The sequence below is a fragment of the Melozone crissalis genome, unplaced genomic scaffold, assembly GCF_028551555.1.
Source record: "Melozone crissalis strain CALT ecotype California unplaced genomic scaffold, PUWL_Pcris_2 ptg000023l_1, whole genome shotgun sequence".
Taxonomy (NCBI): Eukaryota; Metazoa; Chordata; class Aves; order Passeriformes; family Passerellidae; genus Melozone; species Melozone crissalis.
Genome location: NW_026535801.1, coordinates 3,447,585 through 3,467,865, shown reverse-complemented (window position 1 = coordinate 3,467,865; position 20,281 = coordinate 3,447,585). Strand labels below are relative to the sequence as shown.

General features: G+C 42.4%; 1 protein-coding gene across 1 annotated transcript in view; it reads right to left on the bottom strand.

Moving 5' to 3' along the window:
• The window catches only part of IQCA1 (IQ motif containing with AAA domain 1), a 108,178-nt gene that overhangs the window by 30,838 nt on the left and 57,059 nt on the right, over positions 1 to 20,281 (bottom strand). Inside the window, exons 8-11 of the mRNA XM_054277702.1 lie at positions 17,154 to 17,273; positions 13,095 to 13,170; positions 5,662 to 5,768; positions 5,389 to 5,481 (exon numbers count right to left, since the gene is read on the bottom strand). Coding sequence (XP_054133677.1) covers positions 5,389 to 5,481; positions 5,662 to 5,768; positions 13,095 to 13,170; positions 17,154 to 17,273 — 396 coding nt within the window. The remainder of the gene's footprint in view (positions 1 to 5,388; positions 5,482 to 5,661; positions 5,769 to 13,094; positions 13,171 to 17,153; positions 17,274 to 20,281) is intronic.

Here is a 20,281-nt window from a genome sequence, read left to right as displayed (position 1 = left end):
CCAGGGGGTGCCTGCTCCCACCCAGCAAAACGTTTTGGGCAGCTCAGGGGCTGGAGCAGACAACAACCTGATTTCAGACCCAATTCCAGAGCCCTGGCTGCTGCTGGGATGGCAGCAGGAGGGAGAGGCTGTCCAAATGTGTCCCTGAGGGGAATGGAGGAAACTGGAGGATCTGTGACACCCTTTGGCTGTGATCTCACAGTTCTGGCTGCAGCTATGGCCACCACAGGAATCATGGCATGGCTGGTTTGGAAAATCACCCAGTTCCACCCTTGCCATGGGCAGGGACACCTTCCACCATCCCAGGGTGTTCCAAGCCCCATCCAACCTGGCCTTGGGCACTGCCAGGGATCCAGGGGCAGCCACAGCTGCTCTGGGCACCCTGTGCCAGGGCCTGCCCACCCTCACAGGGAGCAATTCCTTCCCAATATCCCATCTAAACCCACTCTCAGTTGGAAGCCATTCCTCCTTGTCTGTGGTGTTTGTGAGGTTCCCAGGAGGAGGTGAGAGATGAGAATCTGACTCCATGTTCTCAGAAGGCTGAGTTATTATTTTATGATATTGTATTAAAGAATGCTATACTAAAACTGTACTAAAGAAAGAGAAAGCTTAACAAGAATGAAATAATAAAAACTCGTGTCTCTCCTCAGAGCCTCAACACAGCTGACAGTGATTGGTCATTAATTAATAACAATTCCCATGGAACCAATCAAACATTCACCTGTTGGTAAACAATGTCCAAGCCACATTCCCAAGCAGCAAACACAGGAGCAGCAATCAGATAATTACTGGGGTTTCATTGATTCCTCTCTGAGGCTTCTCAGCTTCAAAGGAGAAAATCCTGGGCAAAGAGGATTTTTCAGAAAATATCATAGTAAAACTTGTCCCTTGTTGTAACAAGTGGGTCTTGTAGGTTCCCTTGGGGAACAGGGACAGGAGGGAAGTGCTCCTGTGGTTTAAGGGAAACAGCAGCAGCTGATGCAGTTTTTTAGGGGATTCCTTGGATCAAGGGAGATGTTTAAGATGGGAGGTTGAGCAAGTGCAGCTCTGCACTGGGCCTGGGTTGAGAAGTCTGTTCTGGCAGTGCTGAGATAAAACAAGCAGCTTCTGGCACTGCAAAATGCTCAGACAAAGATGCTCCCACTGATTCATTAACTTGCTGAATGAGGGACTCTGCTCTGCCATCCCTGCTGGATTTAGGACCCAAAGAGGTGACAGCTCCTACAGCTGGCTGAGGGCTCTGGGTGCAGCAGTTACAGGAAATCCAGCAGGGCTTGCGAATCAGAGCCTTCAAACCCAGCCTTTCTTCAGTTCTCACCTAGCTTCTCTCCTGGCCTCCATTTATATATATATATATATAATCTATATATATATATTTATTTTCATATATATGTACATATAAACATATAGTATTTATATAATATATATAAATTTATACTTATACACATATCTACATTTATATTATAATGGTATATAATTATTATATATTTATTTTATTTTATAACAATCATAATATATTAATTTATATTTATATGTAAACAGAATGTTTATATTTTATAATTATATATTATTACATATAGAAATAATTATTATAATATATAAATATATTATTTATATCAATATATTATTATATATTGATATATTATTATATCAATAAATAATTATATATTATTATATATAAATAATTTATATTTATAGATATAGTTATATTTACAGATATATTTATACCTCTTGTCAGTATTTCTGTCACAGCCACTTGTGGTTTTCTTGCTTCTGCCCAGTTTCACCAAAAAGGAACCTCCAAAGCTGTCAGAAGCAAGTTTTCCACACTTAGGTTCTCAAGTCCCCCTTTCCTGGGTTGTTCTGTGTCTTTTTTTTTTTTTTTCCCCTGAATTCTGGCCATGCCTTTGTGTCTGTGTGGGTGTGTTCATTTCCAATGCAGTGCTTTACCTGCACTGGGGATCAGCAATAAATCCTTGGGGGAGCAGAGCAGGAAAAGCAGCACAATGGGCTTGGGAGAAAGAGCTCTGATAAGCTCTTAAATGTAACTTCCAGATCAGTGCCTGCCATGTTCCTCCCTCACAGGACATCTCCCTGCCAGCCCCTCCTCAGCCTCGCCTTTCCCAGTGCTCCCAGTCCCAGCTGGTGATCCTGCCTGGGCAGGGGATGAGCTGCCACTGTGCCAAGAGAAGGAAAATGCAGTTGAGAGCAGAGCTGACCCAATTCCTTTGTTCCTGTTGTGTCCCCATCCCCTTTGCTGTGACAGTCATGGGACCAGGAGCTCTCTGGAAGAATCAGAGGAAAGCAAAGTATGTCTCAAACAGGGCACTCTGCTCCATCCCTGGGGGTGGGAAGCTTCCAGCTTGGAAACAGGCACAGGTCTCACAGACATATTTTATGAAAAATCCTTTTTGACAGGATTTTTTCTCCTGAGAAGCTGAGAAGCCTCAGAGGAAAAGAAAAACAACAATTATCTGCGGCTGTGGAATGCAACAGGTGCATTTTTGATTGGTCCATGTGAGTTGTTTCTACTTGATGACCAATCACAGGTCCAGCTGTGTTGGGACTCTGGTTAGTCATAAGATTTTATTATCATTCCATTCCTTTCTTTGCTAGCCTTCTGACGAAGTCCTTTCTTCTCTTCTTTTAGTATAGTTTTAATATCTCATTTTCTTTTAATATATCATAAAATAATAAATCAGCCTTCTGAAACATGGAGTCAAGATTCTCATCTCTTCCCTCATCCTGGGACCCCTGTGAACACCACCACACACAGGATCAGTGACTCCAGTAACAGCACTGTGCTTTATTGACTATTAGCTGCAATCTAATTAATTTTGCTATTTCCACATCAGTCTGCTGCTCTGGAGACCCACTTGTCATGAGAACAACAATTTTTTTCACCCAAGTTTGTTCTTCCACACAGCTGCCAAATGGAGGATTTGTAGTTTCACAAAGTTTATAGAGAGAATAGCTCTTGCAGGCAAGTAATCTTAATTTCAGCACTGAGAATGGTGGGGATGGAGGAGGATGGGGTATTTTGGTAATGGAAGGCACTCCAAAGAAACTCCTCTTATCTTCAGGAGCTCTAAGAGCAGTTCTTGGTAGGGTTAAGAGTCAGTTTTTAGCAGTAAGTGGTATTTGAAGGTTTGGGAATCACTGATAAAGAACTTATGGAAATAAAGGAGTGGCTCTGGCTAGGCCTGGAGATGTTATATATTGTTTTTCTTAAATCTAAGACCTGAGATGTCTGGAACACTGAAATTTCCCTTCAGATTCCAGTTCCAAAATGTCTTTGCTGTATTCCCCACAAAAGGAACTTTAAAACTCAGATTGGTTCTGTGGGTCAGGCAGATTTTTTTGGTTTTAATACAGATTTGACAGAATTTTTCTGAGTTGAGAGCTACTCATCTTAAGGCTTGGGAAGGCACAGAACCTCTGGTAGGGATTATTCCCTGACAAAGAGAGCAGAAGAAATCGCTCCCTAAAACAGAGAGAATGGCCAAATGTGGCATCAGGAATTTGGGATAATGGTCTCCAGACACAAAATTCCACCTGTAAAAGCTCTCCTGAAGAAATTCCCCTTTCATTGCCCCTTGCCCACTGCCAGAGTGCAGGAGAAGGTCTGATTCCTCTGAAGAATGTTGAATTCTCCTGAGAATGCAGAAAATCCCCTTTGTTTTTTGGCAGGGGGATGTTTCACACTGAACTCAGCCACACTCCTGGCTACAATGAGAACCTGAACCTGTTATTTTGTGCTGCATAGCTGAGGGGAGACATATGGGACCTCAAATGTTGCTTGAAAAACTAGAGATTTTTTTTTTGCTGAATAATAAATTAATGAGCTATTTCCAAAACTTTCCAGCTCATATTATTCTTATTATCTAGAGCAGGTTATCCTGAAGCAGATCTGCAGTCTGTGTGCACAGGTATGCACTGGTCTGGTTCATGGCTGAGATATTTATGCAAACACTAATTGGAAAAAGCCTTTGCCAATGCTGAATGGACATTTTAAATGGTTTTGCACAGGCAAGATGTGTTTTGACTTAAACTGCACCTTTCCTCAAATAGAACTGTTTTGGCTTGGGTGGGGTTATTTTAGATGAAATCTTTAAGGAATTTCTATTATCTAATTAGTGCTTCTTTCCCTGCCTCATTCTTTTAGGCTACTGGCACAACTTGGGAAGATAAAAGTTAAATAATCTCCCTCCACCCTAAGCTATTCCAACAGTACATTGAAGGGAAAAAACCAAACCCAACCCAGCCCTAAGATAAAGCTCTGTAATTCCAGTGGGACATTTTGCAGCAGGGCACTGACCAGCTGATCTAAATGTGGCTGCCCATGAAAACTTGGGGGAGATTGTTGCAATATTTTGTCTGTCTGTCTTAAGCCCCCCCTTATTTTTGAAGCAGATTTAGGAATCCAGTTGGGATCAGCTTTCAGAGCTGCCCCAGTCTTTTCTTATTAGATTGTCCCTGGAGGTTTGTCAGGTGAAAGAGCATTTTTAAAGATAATTTGAGTAGAAGTAGAGCAACAGCAAGTATTTGCATGCTAAAGGGTATTACAGAAATGAAATACAGCATGAGATTAGGGCTGGCTATTTGCCCTGAGGGTTTTAAGTGGATCTGCTGATTGAGTGGTGGGCTGTAAGCTCTGAGTGATTTTACACTGACATGATCTCTCATTTAAATGCTTTGGTAAGGAATTTTAGAGAACCACAAGCTGTGGAATTCTTCATATGATAATGCTGTAAAACTAGATGTGAACATGACATGTGCTGTGTTTTGGGGAGGGTTTAACCTATTTTTTATGCCTAAATAAACTTGGCTTAATTGCAAATTCCCAAACCCTTCAAGAGGATGTAGTAACATAATGAGTACCTGGCTGTGTGTGATCTATGTGGTGTTACAGACAAATGAAAGGTTACATCAAAACATTCAGAGGAAATTTTTTGGGTGTATGGTTTTGAAACATAATAACCAGCCCTTATTCAGGAGGAAAACAGCCAGCAGCTGGAAAACTCACTGGCCTCCAGATCCCTGTTTTCCTTGGAAAACTATAAATCTGAACTGGTCAGGCTAAAGAGAGGGATTGCTTCCATTTTGCTGTTTGACTGCATCCAAGGATTTCGGGAAGGTGAAAATCTGAACTACATTGTAGTGATTTATCTCTGGAACAGCCCAACTTGCCCTAAGCAATATTTATACAAGTTAAAGAGCAAAAGCTAATGGAGAAGGCCCTGGAAATAGCCACAGGTGAAGAGATTTTCAGATGTTCCTGACGTGAGATTCAGTAAATGTTATGGGGGGACATTTTGATGTTTGTCCCTGAGGTTTGCACTGATGTAATTGAGGCTGCCCCTCAATTCCCCACCTTGCTGCTCTTACCTTCTCTTTGACAGCTTTGACCTGACCTGGACCTGTCTCTCCATCCACAGCCTCTTTGACTCTCAGCAGCTTCTCCTGCATCACTTCATCGACCTGCCCAAGACAAACACAGAGGGACCTTCCTCAGCTTTCTGCTCAGCTGAACAAGCACAGAACAGGCAGCAGGGACTCTGGAGGGAGGGAAGGGCTGTGCCAGGGCCAGTTCTTGCAGCTGGAGAAAAATCTCCCCAGGTAATGCACGTGAGCAGTGTCCTCTTGCTATTGTAAGCTCACCTGCACTCTGATCTCCTCCTCCACTGCTCCCCGTTCCCCTGCTCTGATCAGCTCTGGGTCATGATCCTGGAGAAAATCTGCTTTGTTATCTCTGTTCTCCCAAAAGACTGTTGGCCAAAAGAAAGAAAAAAAAAAGGGGGAAAAGTTACAGAAGCCATTGGTTTCTCCAAATGCTTCTGGAAGCAAAAGAAAGGGTGGGTGTAGGCAGCTTTTATTAAATGATGAGCTGCAGAAAAGCAGCAGGCTCTAGGGACCCTCACCAAGTTCAGAGACCTGTTGTCACCATGAGATTTTCTGAGAAGTCCCTTTGCCAGGATTTTTCTCCTGAGAAGCTGAGAAGCTTCAGCTTCTCCATGTTTTGCTCTTCTGGAATGTGGCCTGGAGATTGTCTATCCAAACATATTAATTGTTTTTAATTAATGACCAATCCCAGTCCAGCTGTGTCGGACTCTCTGCGTCTGTCACGTGTTTTTATTATTCATTTATTCATTCTTGTCCACCCTTCTAATGTCTCCTTTCTCTTTCTTTAGTATAGTTTTAGAAAATAATATAATATAATATAATATAATATAATATAATATAATATAATATATCAACCTTCTAAGAACCTAGAGTCAAATTCTCATCTCTCACCTCGTCCTGGGGACCCTCACAACCACACAACACCCTGTTGTGTTAGGATCTGCAAATCTTGAGGTTAAGGGATTTCTGCTTTTGCCTTGGCTTGCAGAATGGGATCAGAATTCAGGAGGATAATGGGATAGTGAGGCTGTGAAGCTGAGAGCCTGGAGCGCGCTCAATCTCCATGAGCTGTGTTCTGTACCTGATTTTGGCATTATTTTATTTTATTTTATTTTATTTTATTCATTTCATTTCATTTCATTTCATTTCATTTCATTTCACAGCACAAGGCTTCAATCTTTTCCATGAAGAAGGCACAGAGGTGGCTCCTGCCCTGAAGGATGTGCTCTCCACCAGTGTCACTTGGCATGGGGACCAAAGGAAGGGGGTTAATTCAACCCACAAATTTCTCCCCACGGTTCAGCTAGAGCTGCTGCAACCTGTAGAGCTGCCCTTTGTGGTCATTCCCAGGAGGCTGAAATATGGGAATAGGGGCACTGGAAGAGGAATAAAACCAGCACTGAGCACCTGGAGGTGAGAGAGAGGAGGGGACAGTGAGGGTGACAGAGCAATAACCTGCAGCTGACCACAAGGGATGCAAGGCCACACAGAAACTTCACTTTTTAAGGGGATTTTAAGCTCAGTTCAGAAGTTAAAAGGCAGTTAAGCCCAAAAGAGACAAGACCCACCTGATCCAGCCCCTCTGTTTTGAAGCGCTGTGCAAAGGAGAAGTAACAAGAAGACCTAACACCCAGTCACAGTGAATTTGTGGAACTGGGGATGGAAAAAAAAGCTGTTTATGATAAAGTACCTAATGATCCTGAGGTGCAGCTCGTTATTTTTGTTGAGGCAAACTGCAATTTGCTCTTTAGAAAGAAAACTAAATGAAGTCTGACGAGCTCAGTGCATATCTGAGTTCTCTAAATGCCTGGTTTTAATGGAAACACCTTTTTTCCTACACTCCTTGAGATAATTTGAAGGAAGACAATTCATATCTTGCCTTTCAAGCCCTGATTGTATCTTCCTAAATGACAGCTAATCTCCAGCTGTGTGCTAATTCAATTTCCTGATGATTTGAAATGACAGTTTTCCACTTTCAGATGTTGGCTCCTGTATGAATCAGTTTTGTACAGATATTATATTTGTACAGACATTCTATCTGTACAGACATTCTATTTGATATTCTCCCCTGCACCCCTGGCCTGCTGAAGGCACTGTGCAAATTCAGAAGGGTTTTAACATCCAAATTTTAATTAATCCAAAACTGGCTGCTCTTTCCACCCCCCCCCCCCCCAAAAATTTTTCAGGGCCCAATTCCAGGCAGAGGATTTGGAGTTTTACAAAGTTTATAGAGGGATTAATTCTTGCAGGTGAGTAATCTTAATTTCAGCGCTGAGAATGGTGGGGATGGAGGAGGACAGGGGAGATTTTGGTAATGGAAGAAACTCCAAAATACAGACATTTAATTTCTTTAAATTACTTGTGGGTCATCAGAGGGCATGACAGATGGCATGTAATATTGCAGCAGGAAAAGTTGATTTGCCCAAGTTATGAGGTAGCTCCTCCAGCCTGGAATTACAGCCTTGGGGAAAGGGCACATTACACAGGAGTTATGTGAATTTTTAAACACTTTCCTGACTGGGTCAGCAGGTTGCCAGTGCTATGTTTTCACAGGAGTACCAGGCTTTGGAGATTTATTTTTCATAGAGGGATCTGTAGGTTTTTCTATTCTGGTTTTTTTTTTTCATAATTGTTTATTGTCATTTTGTAGATTGATTAGTGGTTAATACCCACTGCAGGCAAAGCAGGGAGGGTCCCCCCAGACCCTGGGATTACCTGGCAATGAGTTATCTCAGTGTTATATTAACCACTGGGTTAGAGGGGCCTAATTTTAGTAGAGAGATCAATAACTCATAGGTGCTAGATGCTCTGTTATTCTTTTATAGATCAACAAAATGTTTCAAAGTTAATTTTAAAGGGGGGTCAGGAGGCTAAGGATGTTATGTTTTCACTGGCTGGTCAGCAGAGTCTGGTATTTTGTTACAGGCAGGGTCAGCCAGCTCCAGGAGCTATTTCTGTGCCTGTGTGTGTGCAGTGAAATTGATGTCACCTTTTCTAAAATAGTGTATGCTTATTTTGGGATTGTTTTATATGCAGAGCTGGCTCAGGGCTCAAAGGCAGCCCAGAGCACTCTTAAATCTGCATCCCAGCTCTGCAGGCCAGTAGGGAACACCAATATCCCCGAATTTCACAGAACAGCCTGTTAATAACAATTCTAAAATATTTACTTGAATCATGAAGCTTCTATTGAAACGGCCACTTTGAACCTCCTGGCAAAAGGATCTGAATCTTTTGAAGGCTGGTTAAAAATACAGAGTATCACCACACCTTCAAGGAATATTTGGGCACACCATGGAGTATTTGAACTCAAATATCCTCTGTGATACAGAGCAAGTCATAAATATAATCTGTAGGATGGGGGAAATAGCACATTGCTGCCTCACGCTGCAAAAATACACTGCAAAAATACCGAGGGAGGAAAAGGCTCAGCCTTACATCTGCCCCCTGTAAACTCTGGCTATTCCAGTGTGGCAGGAGATGCCACACAAAGAGGCTGTTTCCAGCCACATCATTCAAAATAAGTGGTTTAGGGCTTGGCAAGTGGAGTTTAGCCACTAGAAAAATGGCCAGGTATAGCCTAGGAGGATAAAAGGCTTCCAGTGAAGTTTAGGCAGCAGCTCCAGCTTGGTAAAGGAGTTAAAAACAGAGTGAAATGTTCAGATTTTTGTCAAAACTGATCTAAATTTAAAAAATATATTTAAGAAAGCTAGGTATAAAGCACCAATTTCATGGGATGAAAACACTTTCTTCAAATTAAGTGTTGGGGGCTGTGACAAAACAAAGATGTTTGTTGTTTGGTCAGCTGTCATTTAGGTGAACTTTAGACACACTTTGAATTACTCCTGATACAAACAGGAGCTTTGAATTACTCCTGATACAAACATTTCTTAATCAAGCTCTGTTGCTTCAATCATGTCTTCAAGGTTTCTGCACTAACAAATCTGAACTTCTGTGCAAATGCTGATAGCAAGTGACCTATTTCTGTATAAGATTAGGGGGAAAAAGAGTTCTCAGTAGAAAGTCCAAACTCAGACCTATTTTTTCCTGCATAATTCTGATAGTGAGAGGAAAGCAGCCTAAAAATTAAAAATACAAGAGACTGTTCTGGGTGGATGTTATTGTAGATTTGATTCTGACGAAATAATTTGATTCAAAGGATCCATGGTCAAATTAAAAATAAAATAATTTTGGACAACCCCCAGGTAGTATTGTGTGAGTGCCCTGCAATGAAAAGCCCAAACCAGCTAATTACTAAAAAGCTAAACCAGCTAATTACTAAAAATAAGTGTGGTGTCAAACAGACCTGGTTCACCAGGAGAAAAGGAGGAAAAACTATCCCCACGTGAAGTTGAACTGCACAGCTACAGACTCCTCCAGTGCCTAAGGCAGAGCTGCAGGCATCCTTTGAAGCCTGCAAGAGAGCTTTTCCACTCTGAGGGCTCCTGCTTGTGCTCTCTGCAGAAAAGGGCTCCTTCTCATGTGCCTTCAGAGCTGGGGAGCAGCTGGCAGCCCCAGCAGGACGGGCTGGAGGTGTGGGGTGTGCAACTGGGAAATGGGCGCCACAGAGGCACTCACACTGTGGGATAACCCCACAAAGATCTGTGTTTGGGAATGGGAATCACCCCACAAAGTTCTGTATTTGGGAATGGGAATCACAGAGGCACTCACACTGTGGGGATAATCCCCAAAATTCTGTGTTTGGAAATGAGAGCCACAGAGGCACTCACACTGTGGGGATAATCCCCAAAATTCTGTGTTTGGGAATGGGAACCACAGAGGCACTCACACTGTGGGGATAACCCCCCAAAATTCTGTGTTTGGGAATGGGAATCACAGAGGCACTCACACTGTGGGGATAACCCCCAAAGTTCTGTGTTTGGGAATGGGAATCAGAGGCACTCACACTGTGGGGATAACCCCCAAAGTTCTGTGTGTGCAGGGCTCAGAGCAGGTCCTGGTGTTCAGATACAGCTCGGTGACAAATCCCCCATCCCCTTTAACCCTCCTGGCTTCTCATACAGGATAGTTGTGAAATTTGGGAGTCTCCACTGCTGTCAAAGTCCCCCCTGTGGTGTTTTTATTCCTCACTCCTCTCAGGTTTCTGTGGTTGAGATGACCCCTGAGGTATTAGAAAGTCTCTTTTTTCCCAGCTTCACAACAAAAGAAGTCAGGATTCCTCAGCTCTGCTTCTCAAGGTTATTTATTTTCTCTTATCTATTCCATTCTTTCTCTGACCTGCTGAGATCTGTCCAGCAGGCTGGGTTGTGGCACAGTGACCACCCTTGGGGTGGTGTTAGCTTTTTATACCAAGAACCATGTGTATTTTATTTACCATAATTTTCCAATACCTATCTGTTGGAACCCAGGAAATTCCTCTGGCTGTCCTGGATGGCTCCAACCCCTGCCAGGGGCTCAGAGACCTTGGCACAGAGCCCAGGACACCTGTGCCTTTGATTCTGACCCATGGAGCAAATTACCACCTTTATATGAGGAATTACAATTATTAAGTAGAATAATAGTTAGTTTGTCACGGGGTGAAAAATAGATTTTTGGGGTTTTTAGAATGAGGGCTCAGGATCCCAAGATGGAGGAATTTTGATGTACCCTGTCCTTCTTCCTTCTTCTTCTTGGCCTCCATCTTCTGCTGTGATGTTGGCACTTTTAGATTGGTTTAGAGTAGAAGCTCACTGTCTAACGTAGATGATAGGTATTGGAAAGTAACTGTAAATATTGTACACGTAGTTGTTTTTAGTATAAAAAGATAACACCGCCCCGGGGTGGGCAGTGTGGCTCTGTCTGACCTGCTGAACGGACCTCAGCAGGCAGAGAAAGAATTTTATAAATAACAGAAAAATAAACAACCTTGAGAAGGAGAACAGAAGAGTCCTGACTCCTTCTTCCACTGCCAGGCTGGGAAGAGGGGCTCTGACACACCTTGGGGTCCCTCTGACCACCAGAGATTCCAATACCTGGAATCTACCTATGTTAGACAGTCTGTCTCTACTCTAAACCAATCCAGAAGCGTCACTTTCACAGCAGAAGATGGAGGCCAAGAAGAAGAAGGAAAAAGGCTGGATATGCCCAGATTCCTCCATCTTGCCTCCTGAACCCGCATTCTAAATCCCCAAAATTCTACTTTTTCACCCTGTGACAAATTCACTGCCATTCTGCTCAAACCCTTCTGGTTTGTAACTCCTCACACAAAGTTGGTAATTGTTTTTCTCCATGGGCTAAAATCGAAGGCACAGGTGTTTGTGACTCTGTGCCAAGGTCTCTGAGTCCCCCTGCCAGGGTCTGGAGTCCTCCAGGGCAGCCAGAGGAATGTCCCGGGTTCTGACAACTCTGGTAGCCACAGCTGAGCTGAGCTCACAGCCAGGCATGTTCCCTCCAAGGCAAACCCCTCCTGCCCTGCCCTGGGCACTCTCTGGCTGGGAGCCCCACTCCTGCCAAGGCTGCCTTTGACTTCCAGGTGCCATTGCATGCTTGGCCAGCTCAGGAAAGGAGTTTGGATGGATTTGACGCTTATCTAAAGCTCCTGCTGCCTTCAGCAGGGTTCTGACGTGCTAGTTGAGAGCAGATGGGTTGCAAAGCTCCTTTTTTTTAGCCAGAAAGCTGCTCTGTGATTTATAAGGTGTAAGAAAATCCTAATTGTTACGAGTCAGAGGTCAGGCCAAACTACTGATGCACATTTAGCAAGTTTAAGTTCACTTCTTTCTCTCCAGCCAGCTGAAACCAGGCAGAAAACTTGACACCAGTAATTTGTCAGCAGGAGGGAATAATGGAGACTTTTCATATGAGGAATTTTAGCAAGGCACTAGCTCTGAAGAGTGGAGAGCAGAAAAGATATTTTTCCACATTGTATCAGAACAGGATCTGCAGAGATACAGCAAAAATAACCTCATTTTCCACTTTAGACAAGTGCAGACTTCCTAATTCATGTGTGGATCAGGCTGAGCACTGAGTACAAGGGTTGAAGAGATAAACAGAAATATCAAAAGCGGAGGAGGGGATAGAAGAGATCTGGAAAAGAACCAAATGCCCTTTCATGGTTTTTATTAAGAAACCCCTGCTTTTTGGGGCTTACTCCAGGTGAAAAACAACCCAGACCCCTAGCTCAGTCTGAATTACGTTTTAGTTTCACACACTTGGCATGAAGAAAGTACATTCAGAGTTTTGTGCCTCTGCTTGGGAAAATGCTCCTCCTGTTCAAAGATACAATAAAAAATAATTTGAGCAGCTGTGAAGCAATCCATGGACTCTTCCATGAGTTCTCACTCTTGGAGGAGACAGGACAGGTAGAATTACAGGAGTAAGAAAACATTGATGCTGAAAATTGATCTACAGTCTGGAGCTTTTGAATTATTGGCTATTCTGATGTCATCCTTGTTGCTCTCAGAAAATCCTAAAATGCCTTTTTTTTGCTTTTTGAAGCACTTTGCTTCAAGTTTGTCCACTTTCACCCACAGAAATGTCCCTTCCTGCATGATTAGCTCAATGGTTTTGACAGATTCCTTGGAAGAATTGAGGTCCAGAGAGCCTCCCTTCCTAAATACCATTTTTAATCTAACATCCTAATTTTTATAACATTCCATAGTTTGGGCAGCTGCCCACTTGACCTTATAGGAATGACACTGCCATTAAGCTGATCTGGGAGAGCATTCCAGCTGGAATTGTTATCTTTTGCTACTGACCTTGGTACTGAGAGCTTCCTTCCTCCAGCATCAAAAGGAAATTGCTTGGAGCCATTTTCCAGCCTTCATCCACTACCTAGATTGGGAAGAAAGTGAAGAGAGGAATTGCTGACAGCATTGTTTCACACAATTATGGAATGGGTTGGAAGAGGCCTGAAAGTTCCCATTCCACCCCCTGCCATAGGCAGGGACACTTTCCACTAGTCATATTATCAGCTGAAGTCACCAAATTAAACAAGAATTAAACTCCAGCTTGTTTGAAGATGTAATTTAGGTAGGCGACTTGCAATATTGAAATGGAATTTCATTTAAATGCCATTTTTGTTGTTACTTGGCCACATTCCTGAAACAGTTTCATTTAATTGAAGCAGTATTGCCAAGGGAAAAACCTCCCAGAAAATTATCAAAGTTTCTTCATCTTGTATCAGTCATAAGTTTTAAGATGTGAGTGAAGTAATAGTTGATAAAGAGAGATTTGATCATTGTTTGGGAGGAGATGAACGAGGATGTATACCAAACAGGATCAGGATTTTGCTAAACAACCTGCAAACCACTTGTTATCAGCAAGATAAAATATCAGCAGCTCTTGGGATGATTAAAACTAAACATTCCCTAAATCAGCTCTGTAATTAGGGAAATATCTGCTACCTGTAGGTACAGCTGAAGCCCCATTATGGGAGTTATCAAATATCTGCTTTTAATTAAAGTATCATTACAGTAATTCCAGTTTGGGCCCAGAAGGACAGGAAAATAATACATTTATCACTTCTACCCTATAGATGCATTTGAAAGAGACTTGGGAGGTTCTTGACAGAACATCAAGAACTGTTTTGTTTTAGAACTTTGTTTAAAGGATAACAAAAAGTTGGAGGATTTGAGCTCAAATACCCAGTGACTCCAATGCATTCCCAGTTTCACAGGGTGTGGTTCATCCTTGGATCATTTGCAGTGGGCAGAGTCCTTCTTTTACCATTTTTTCCATGGTATTTTATAGAAAATGATTCAACCACAATGTTCTGAGAGGAAATGTGTCAACTATTAAAAAACCCAACAAACCAATTCCTCCCAAACCAGTCTAAAAATGGGTTATTCATTTTTAGCCTCTCAATACCACAGGACACATCAACATTTTATGGTTATAAATAAGCCAATGAATTGTTTTAGTTATTTGCTTCAGTGGTTTTATACACTGATGTCAATGATATCATTGTGTCAATTTAATTGATTTTAATCAAACCCACTCTCTTGTGTCTTAGGGACAGTTGCTGCTCTGTTTTCTCTTGCCTCAATTAACAGCCTAAGAGTCAACATAATAAAAAGAACTTTTCCTTTGAAACCAGTTCATATGGTTTTTTGATTTTCAGTGCATTGAGTCCATGCTTGTTCTGTTTTAAATGAGCATGGACTCAATGCTCATTAAGGCCCCTTGAACCAGCAATATATGTTTGAATTTAAGCAATGTAATCTGAATTAATTAAGAAATGTGGAAATAAGAGCCTCAATCTATTTCTGAGGCTTTCCAAAGCCAGCACCACACCAGGTGATTCCCACTGGACAGCAGGGATAACTGAATTCCTTCAGTTCACTGTGCACATTTCCTTTGGAGATTTCCCTCAGAAGTTTCACAGGGACAGGAATGTGCCTCACCATTTGACATTTCTGGGTGAAATTTAGGGATGCACAGCACAGCCTTGCTCCCATTCAGTGGGACACAAGCTCCAGCAGGTTGCTGGGTGAGGCAGCCCCGACTGCTGATGCTTTTGGAAAAAGGGATTTTTTTGGGGGATGGAGCCTTGGGTTGTTTTTTTCCTTAGGGAAATCAAATCAGCACCTTGCAGAGAAAAGAAAAAGTGAAGTTCCTTTGATATCAAATACTCTTTGTAAAGATTGCTATCAGGCTTTTCAGAAATACTTAAATTTCCTTCTGGGATCCAACTTTTGTTTTCTTTAAGAGCTGAAGTTGGGAGCAGAGCTTTTTTCTGCCTGCATCCCTATGACTTATAGCCTACACTTATTTTAATAAGAGTCCTGCTGTTAGAACTTTTCCAAATACTTCTCAACTGGTCTAAGACACTCTTTTTTTTCCCCTGTCAGTGCTATAACCTTGGAGAGAATGTTCCCTTTGTTGTTTCTCAATGAACCATAGAGAACCTGATATAATGGCTCAGAATTTTACTTGACAGGAGTTGTGATGGCTGAGGAGATGGGATTGACATGAAGTTATAAAAACCCAGAGCTCCACGCTGTTATTTCACCCCAATTCAAAACAGCCTTGCAGAGGCTGCCAGGGGATCGAGACACATTTCTGCTGTTGTTGGTTCTTACCTTCAGAAATGTGCAAAACCAAAAAAGAATTCAATTTTATCCTGGGAAAGTCAGGTTTTTAAGCAGATGGGTGAGGTGCCATCCAGTTTCAGGAGTTTCACCAGGGCTGTTACAGTGTCACCCAGCAAATTAGTCACAGTAACAAGGGACTGACTGAAGACATGTGTGACCAGAACTTAAAAATTTGGTTTGCACAGGAGCAGTCACAACCCTTCCTAGTTACCAAACTTAAGCAATCAGGCTTAAATACCTTGAAAAACTTTCATGTAATTCCTCCTTCAGTCTGCTGTGTATTTTCATTTACATTTTTGTATTTTCATTTACATTTTCATTTAAGGAAAAAAAACCAAAACACCCCAAACCCCCAAACAGTGTTTTCAAGGTGCTCATTTACAAGTTAACATGTAGGTATCTACCTCCCAATTAAATTGACTGATGCTTCCTGAATTCATGTAATTTAGGTTCCTGGCTAGATGTTCTGAGATCTTTTGCCAGATTAATGGATGTTGTCCAAGAAAAGCATTTTTTTGGAAATATATTTGTTCTAGGGTTAGGCCTTCAAATTAATTTGTGTAAAACTTGCAGTGAAGAGTAAGCTTTGCCCTAGAAAACTTACCCTTCTCCTCCACATATTTAGTGAGAGATTGATGACCCTTATTAAAAAAATATATATTCTTTTAACTTTTGTTTATACTGTGGAGGTAAATGAGAAACAAAAGCCGCTGCTTCAGCAAAAGCTGACCATTTTTGTTGCACAGCTTGCTTTTGAAGATGCCCTTTGGTCACTGCTCTGTTCCACAGGTGGTTTGGTCTGTGAAGATGGTCCTGAAATAATCTGGAAGTGTCTTTTGTGAAAGCAGCCCTTTACCTCCAAGATTTCAGGGGGTATATTGCACATTAAGTGGTGTCTATTGACATTTGAAATAAAAGTAGTTCCTACCCTGAGGACATGGAAAATGCATGGCTTTATTTATGGATGGCTGATGGGGTTTAAAAGTTGGCTTGAAATCCACACAAGCTCTGAGGTTTTTAATTCCTAATTTTGCAAGGGGTGGCAGTGATGAACTGCTCTGCACCATTCAATTCTTTTTAAGGTTCCCTCCAACCCAAACCATTCTGTGATATTTACCTTTGGGGATGCATGCTGAGTATATCTGAGTGCTGTAGAAATTCTACCATATTCTGAAATTGGGAAGGGTTTTTTGGTTTATAATCTGTATTTTCTGTGTGATTCTCCTCCTCTGAGAGGGTGCACTTGTTTGGGGTGATGTGGCTCCTCTCATCACCTTTTTTTGGTAGCAACTTCAGCTTATGTCAAAAAACGAGGTGAGGAGAAGACAATGTCCATCCTTCCATGGAAAGAGGGTCAGGCATTTACTGAGCAGTCAGGGATAGCTGGGATTTTCCATGGAAAGAGGGTCAGAGAATGCTTGGTTACCACCTTGTGTCCTGGCAATGACCTCAAAGCCCCAAAGTGGATTTTTGCTCTCACTGATGTCCCTGACAGTCTGCACGTCCTCAGCTCTTCCCACTGAGCTCAGCTGTGGCCATTCCTAAAATATGAGAGGTAAAAAGTTCCCCAGAATCCCTGAGGTGATGGGAAGGCTGAGAGAGACCAAGCTCAGCCAGTTCTTGGTGTCCTGAACCTGAGCCTGCAGCTTTGGTGACCACTTTAAAGTCACTTTGCAGCCCCTGCCCACACCTGAGGCTTCACAACCTGCTTTCATTCCTTACCGGCTTTTCAACTTCTGGCTTTTTCTCTGAGGCAGGTTCCTTGGCTTCTTTTTTCTTCTTATCCTTTTCATTTTTCTGTGCCTCTGCCAGTGCCTTTTTGGCAGCGAGCTCCTCAACGATCTGAAAGAGGCAGGGAAGAATGGGATTGGGAAAACACAATATCCAACAGGCTGCACTCTCTGAATTCCAGACCATCCCAGAGAAGCCTTTTTGTGCGGCCCAACTCCAGCACAGGTGCTGAATATCCCAATTTATCATTAGGGAAAGGCTGATTTCTCTGTCCCAAATCATGGGGGCTCTTATGGTGTAAGACCAGTTCCTGAAGCTGTCCAGAAGCAGAATATTCTAATGACACACAACTCAAAGTTCCCTCTGGACTCAGACCCAGATGATGAATTCATAATGAATTATCTCAGACTCAGATGATGAATTTGTCCCGGTGTTTGTAAGGCAGATTGATTTTTACAGGGATGGATTTTGAGAGGCTGCCCTGAAGTGTGTCGAATTTCAATATATGGCTAAAGGCTGAAATTGTTCTAGTGGCTGAGGGAGATTGGATGGAGATATTGTGACAAACCCTGACAGATACACAGGGATAGCTCAGCATCTTTATCCCTGCAAGCAAGTAGCAGCTGATAGCTGGGTACAGCTCCATCAATTCCCATATCTTTCGTTCCTGGCCAATTATACTTTATTATCTAAAAAAGGCAGGGAAAAACTTGCTGCTTCCACCATTCTCTTGTTTCTAGGTAGCTTTCTTGTCCCTGAGAGGAATTCTAAGATCATTTACTAATGAGTCTAAATCAGAACAACCATTGAAGTTTATTAATGGACCACTAATACTGGCAGTACTGTGAAAGAGTAGAAAATAAAACATTTCCATCTGTAAGATGCTTTTCCTGTAACAGTGAAAATATTTGTTTTCTCAAGTATACCTTTTAATGTACTGAGCACAGGATGCTGGAGGGGGACAATGACAAGGGCTGTACTTTGCAGCCATTAGTGGCAGTTCCATTAGTGGCCCTCCCTGAGCATTTCAGTACCTTACATTTAATTAAATATGGTAATTCAAGCCCTGAGCACTGCTCAGTCACATCTTGTGCTGATAAGCAGTGAAGCATTTCATTCCCTGGGATAGATTAACAGATTGACTGGGGTTCAGAATCAGTTTTTAGTGTCCCAGCAGGCCCGTTGGATCCAAAACCAACACAGCTACTCTGACTGTATCCTTTACTGCAGTGCTCCTACACAGCCAGAACCCAGCCCTGTCACCTCTGCTCTGCCTGCAGAGGGGAAGCAGAACCATGCCCAGCACCTCTGGGTACCTGCACACACACATGGGATTGACAAAAGGTCCCACTTTGCAGCAGGGCCATTCTGCAGCAGTATTTCAGTGCATCCACACTCTGCTTTCATGTTTCTGCACAGAGCAGTGATGCTGGAAGGGGTGAGCCAGAGTTTGTGTTCTCATGAACCTGCTGGGATGGCACTGGGCAGCTCAGGTGTCCTTCTGCCTCTGCCTGGCCTTGCTGCAGCTCCTCCAGCTCTGCTCCAAGCAGCTCCAGCATTGCAGAGCTGGGGGCAAGCTGTGTCCAACCTTGAGTGGCTTCTGCTCTTTTATCCAGAACCACTTCCCCTCCAGCTGCAAGGTATCACTGGCTGAAAAATCCCTTCGCCAGGATTTCTTCTCCTGGGAAGCTGAGAAGCCTCAGAGAAAATGAAAACAATAATTATCTGATGGCTTCTCCTGTGTTTGCTGCTTTGGAATGTGGTCTGGAGACTGTTTATCCAACAGGTGAATGCTTGATTGGTTCCTTGTGAATTGTTTTTACTTAATGACCAATCATGGTCCAGCTGTATCAGACTCTGAGTCAGTCACAAGTTTTTTTATTCTTTCTTGTTAAACCTTCTGTCTGTATCCTTTCTTTAGTACAGTTTAGTATAGCATTCTTTTATATAATATAATAAAATAATAAATCAGCCTTCTGAGAACATGGAGTCAGATTCTCAATTCCTCCTTCATCCTGGGGACCCAGAAAATACCACAGCAAGAGGATGCCTGAACAATCTGACAAAACAGGAGGGAAGAAAGGGAATGGCAAGCAAAGGTTAGTTTGAGATTAGTAGGCATTTCACCAACATTTTAGTGCAGGGTTTTTTTGGTTTTTTTTGCTCTGGAGAAAACTTCATGGTGGAAAGAGAAGTAGATATTTTCTTAAGTTGTTTCGGACTCCCCTTTTCTTTGTTAGATTGTCTGGTTTTCAAATGATGCAGAAAGTAGTTAGCAAACTCTTAATACTGAGGAAGAGATTGTGTTTCAATAGGAGCAGATGAATTTTTGCTTCTTTGTATTTTTTCCCAGTCCTTCCTAGAACTCTTGTTGTGCCAGTGATGATTCTTCTCCAGTAAAATTTTCTTCAGTGGCTGAAAAGACATTTTCCTTTAAAACTGATGCTCCATGAAAGCTGAAGTGACTTTTGTATTCCTATATCAGTTTCTAAAGCCTTGCAGTGCAAATCTCCTTTTTTTTGGAGGCAGGGGAAGAACTGGGCACTAAACCAGAGTGTAGCCTGTGAATGAAAATGTCTAATGCTGGTTTATATGAGCCAAGAATAAGAAAACTTCCAGCTGCCAGCAGGACTCACTTGTTCTGCTGTCCTCAGACTCAGGAAGTTTTGGTGTTGGCTCAGGTAAAAGTTCTTCTTCAGGAATAAAACCTTCCCTTATTCCTTGAAAGAAAACCTTACTTGAACTTCTTGCCTTTCAGAGTTGTGGGCACCAAAGAAAAGCAGGGCTGGAGTGAGTTTGGGAATGCTGGATCTCCAGCTGAGCAGGTGAGAGCAGCCTCAGAGCATGGCTCTAACACTGCACAGGGACACAGCCCAGTGTTCCTGGAGGGAAAATTCCTCTCTTGGAATATTAACTCTACTGAAAGAAGTTTTGCTGGAATCTATGAAATGTTTCTTCTTTATGGAGGATTTTTGGTGGGGTTTTTTTGGGGTAGGTAGATTGCTGTCTGTAGGTGAGTGTAATTTAACAGAGGCCAAGGAGAATTTCCCTCCTGTATGGTTAACTACAAATATTCAGAATATTTTAAGACTTTTAGTCTTTCTCTGACATATTTCTTT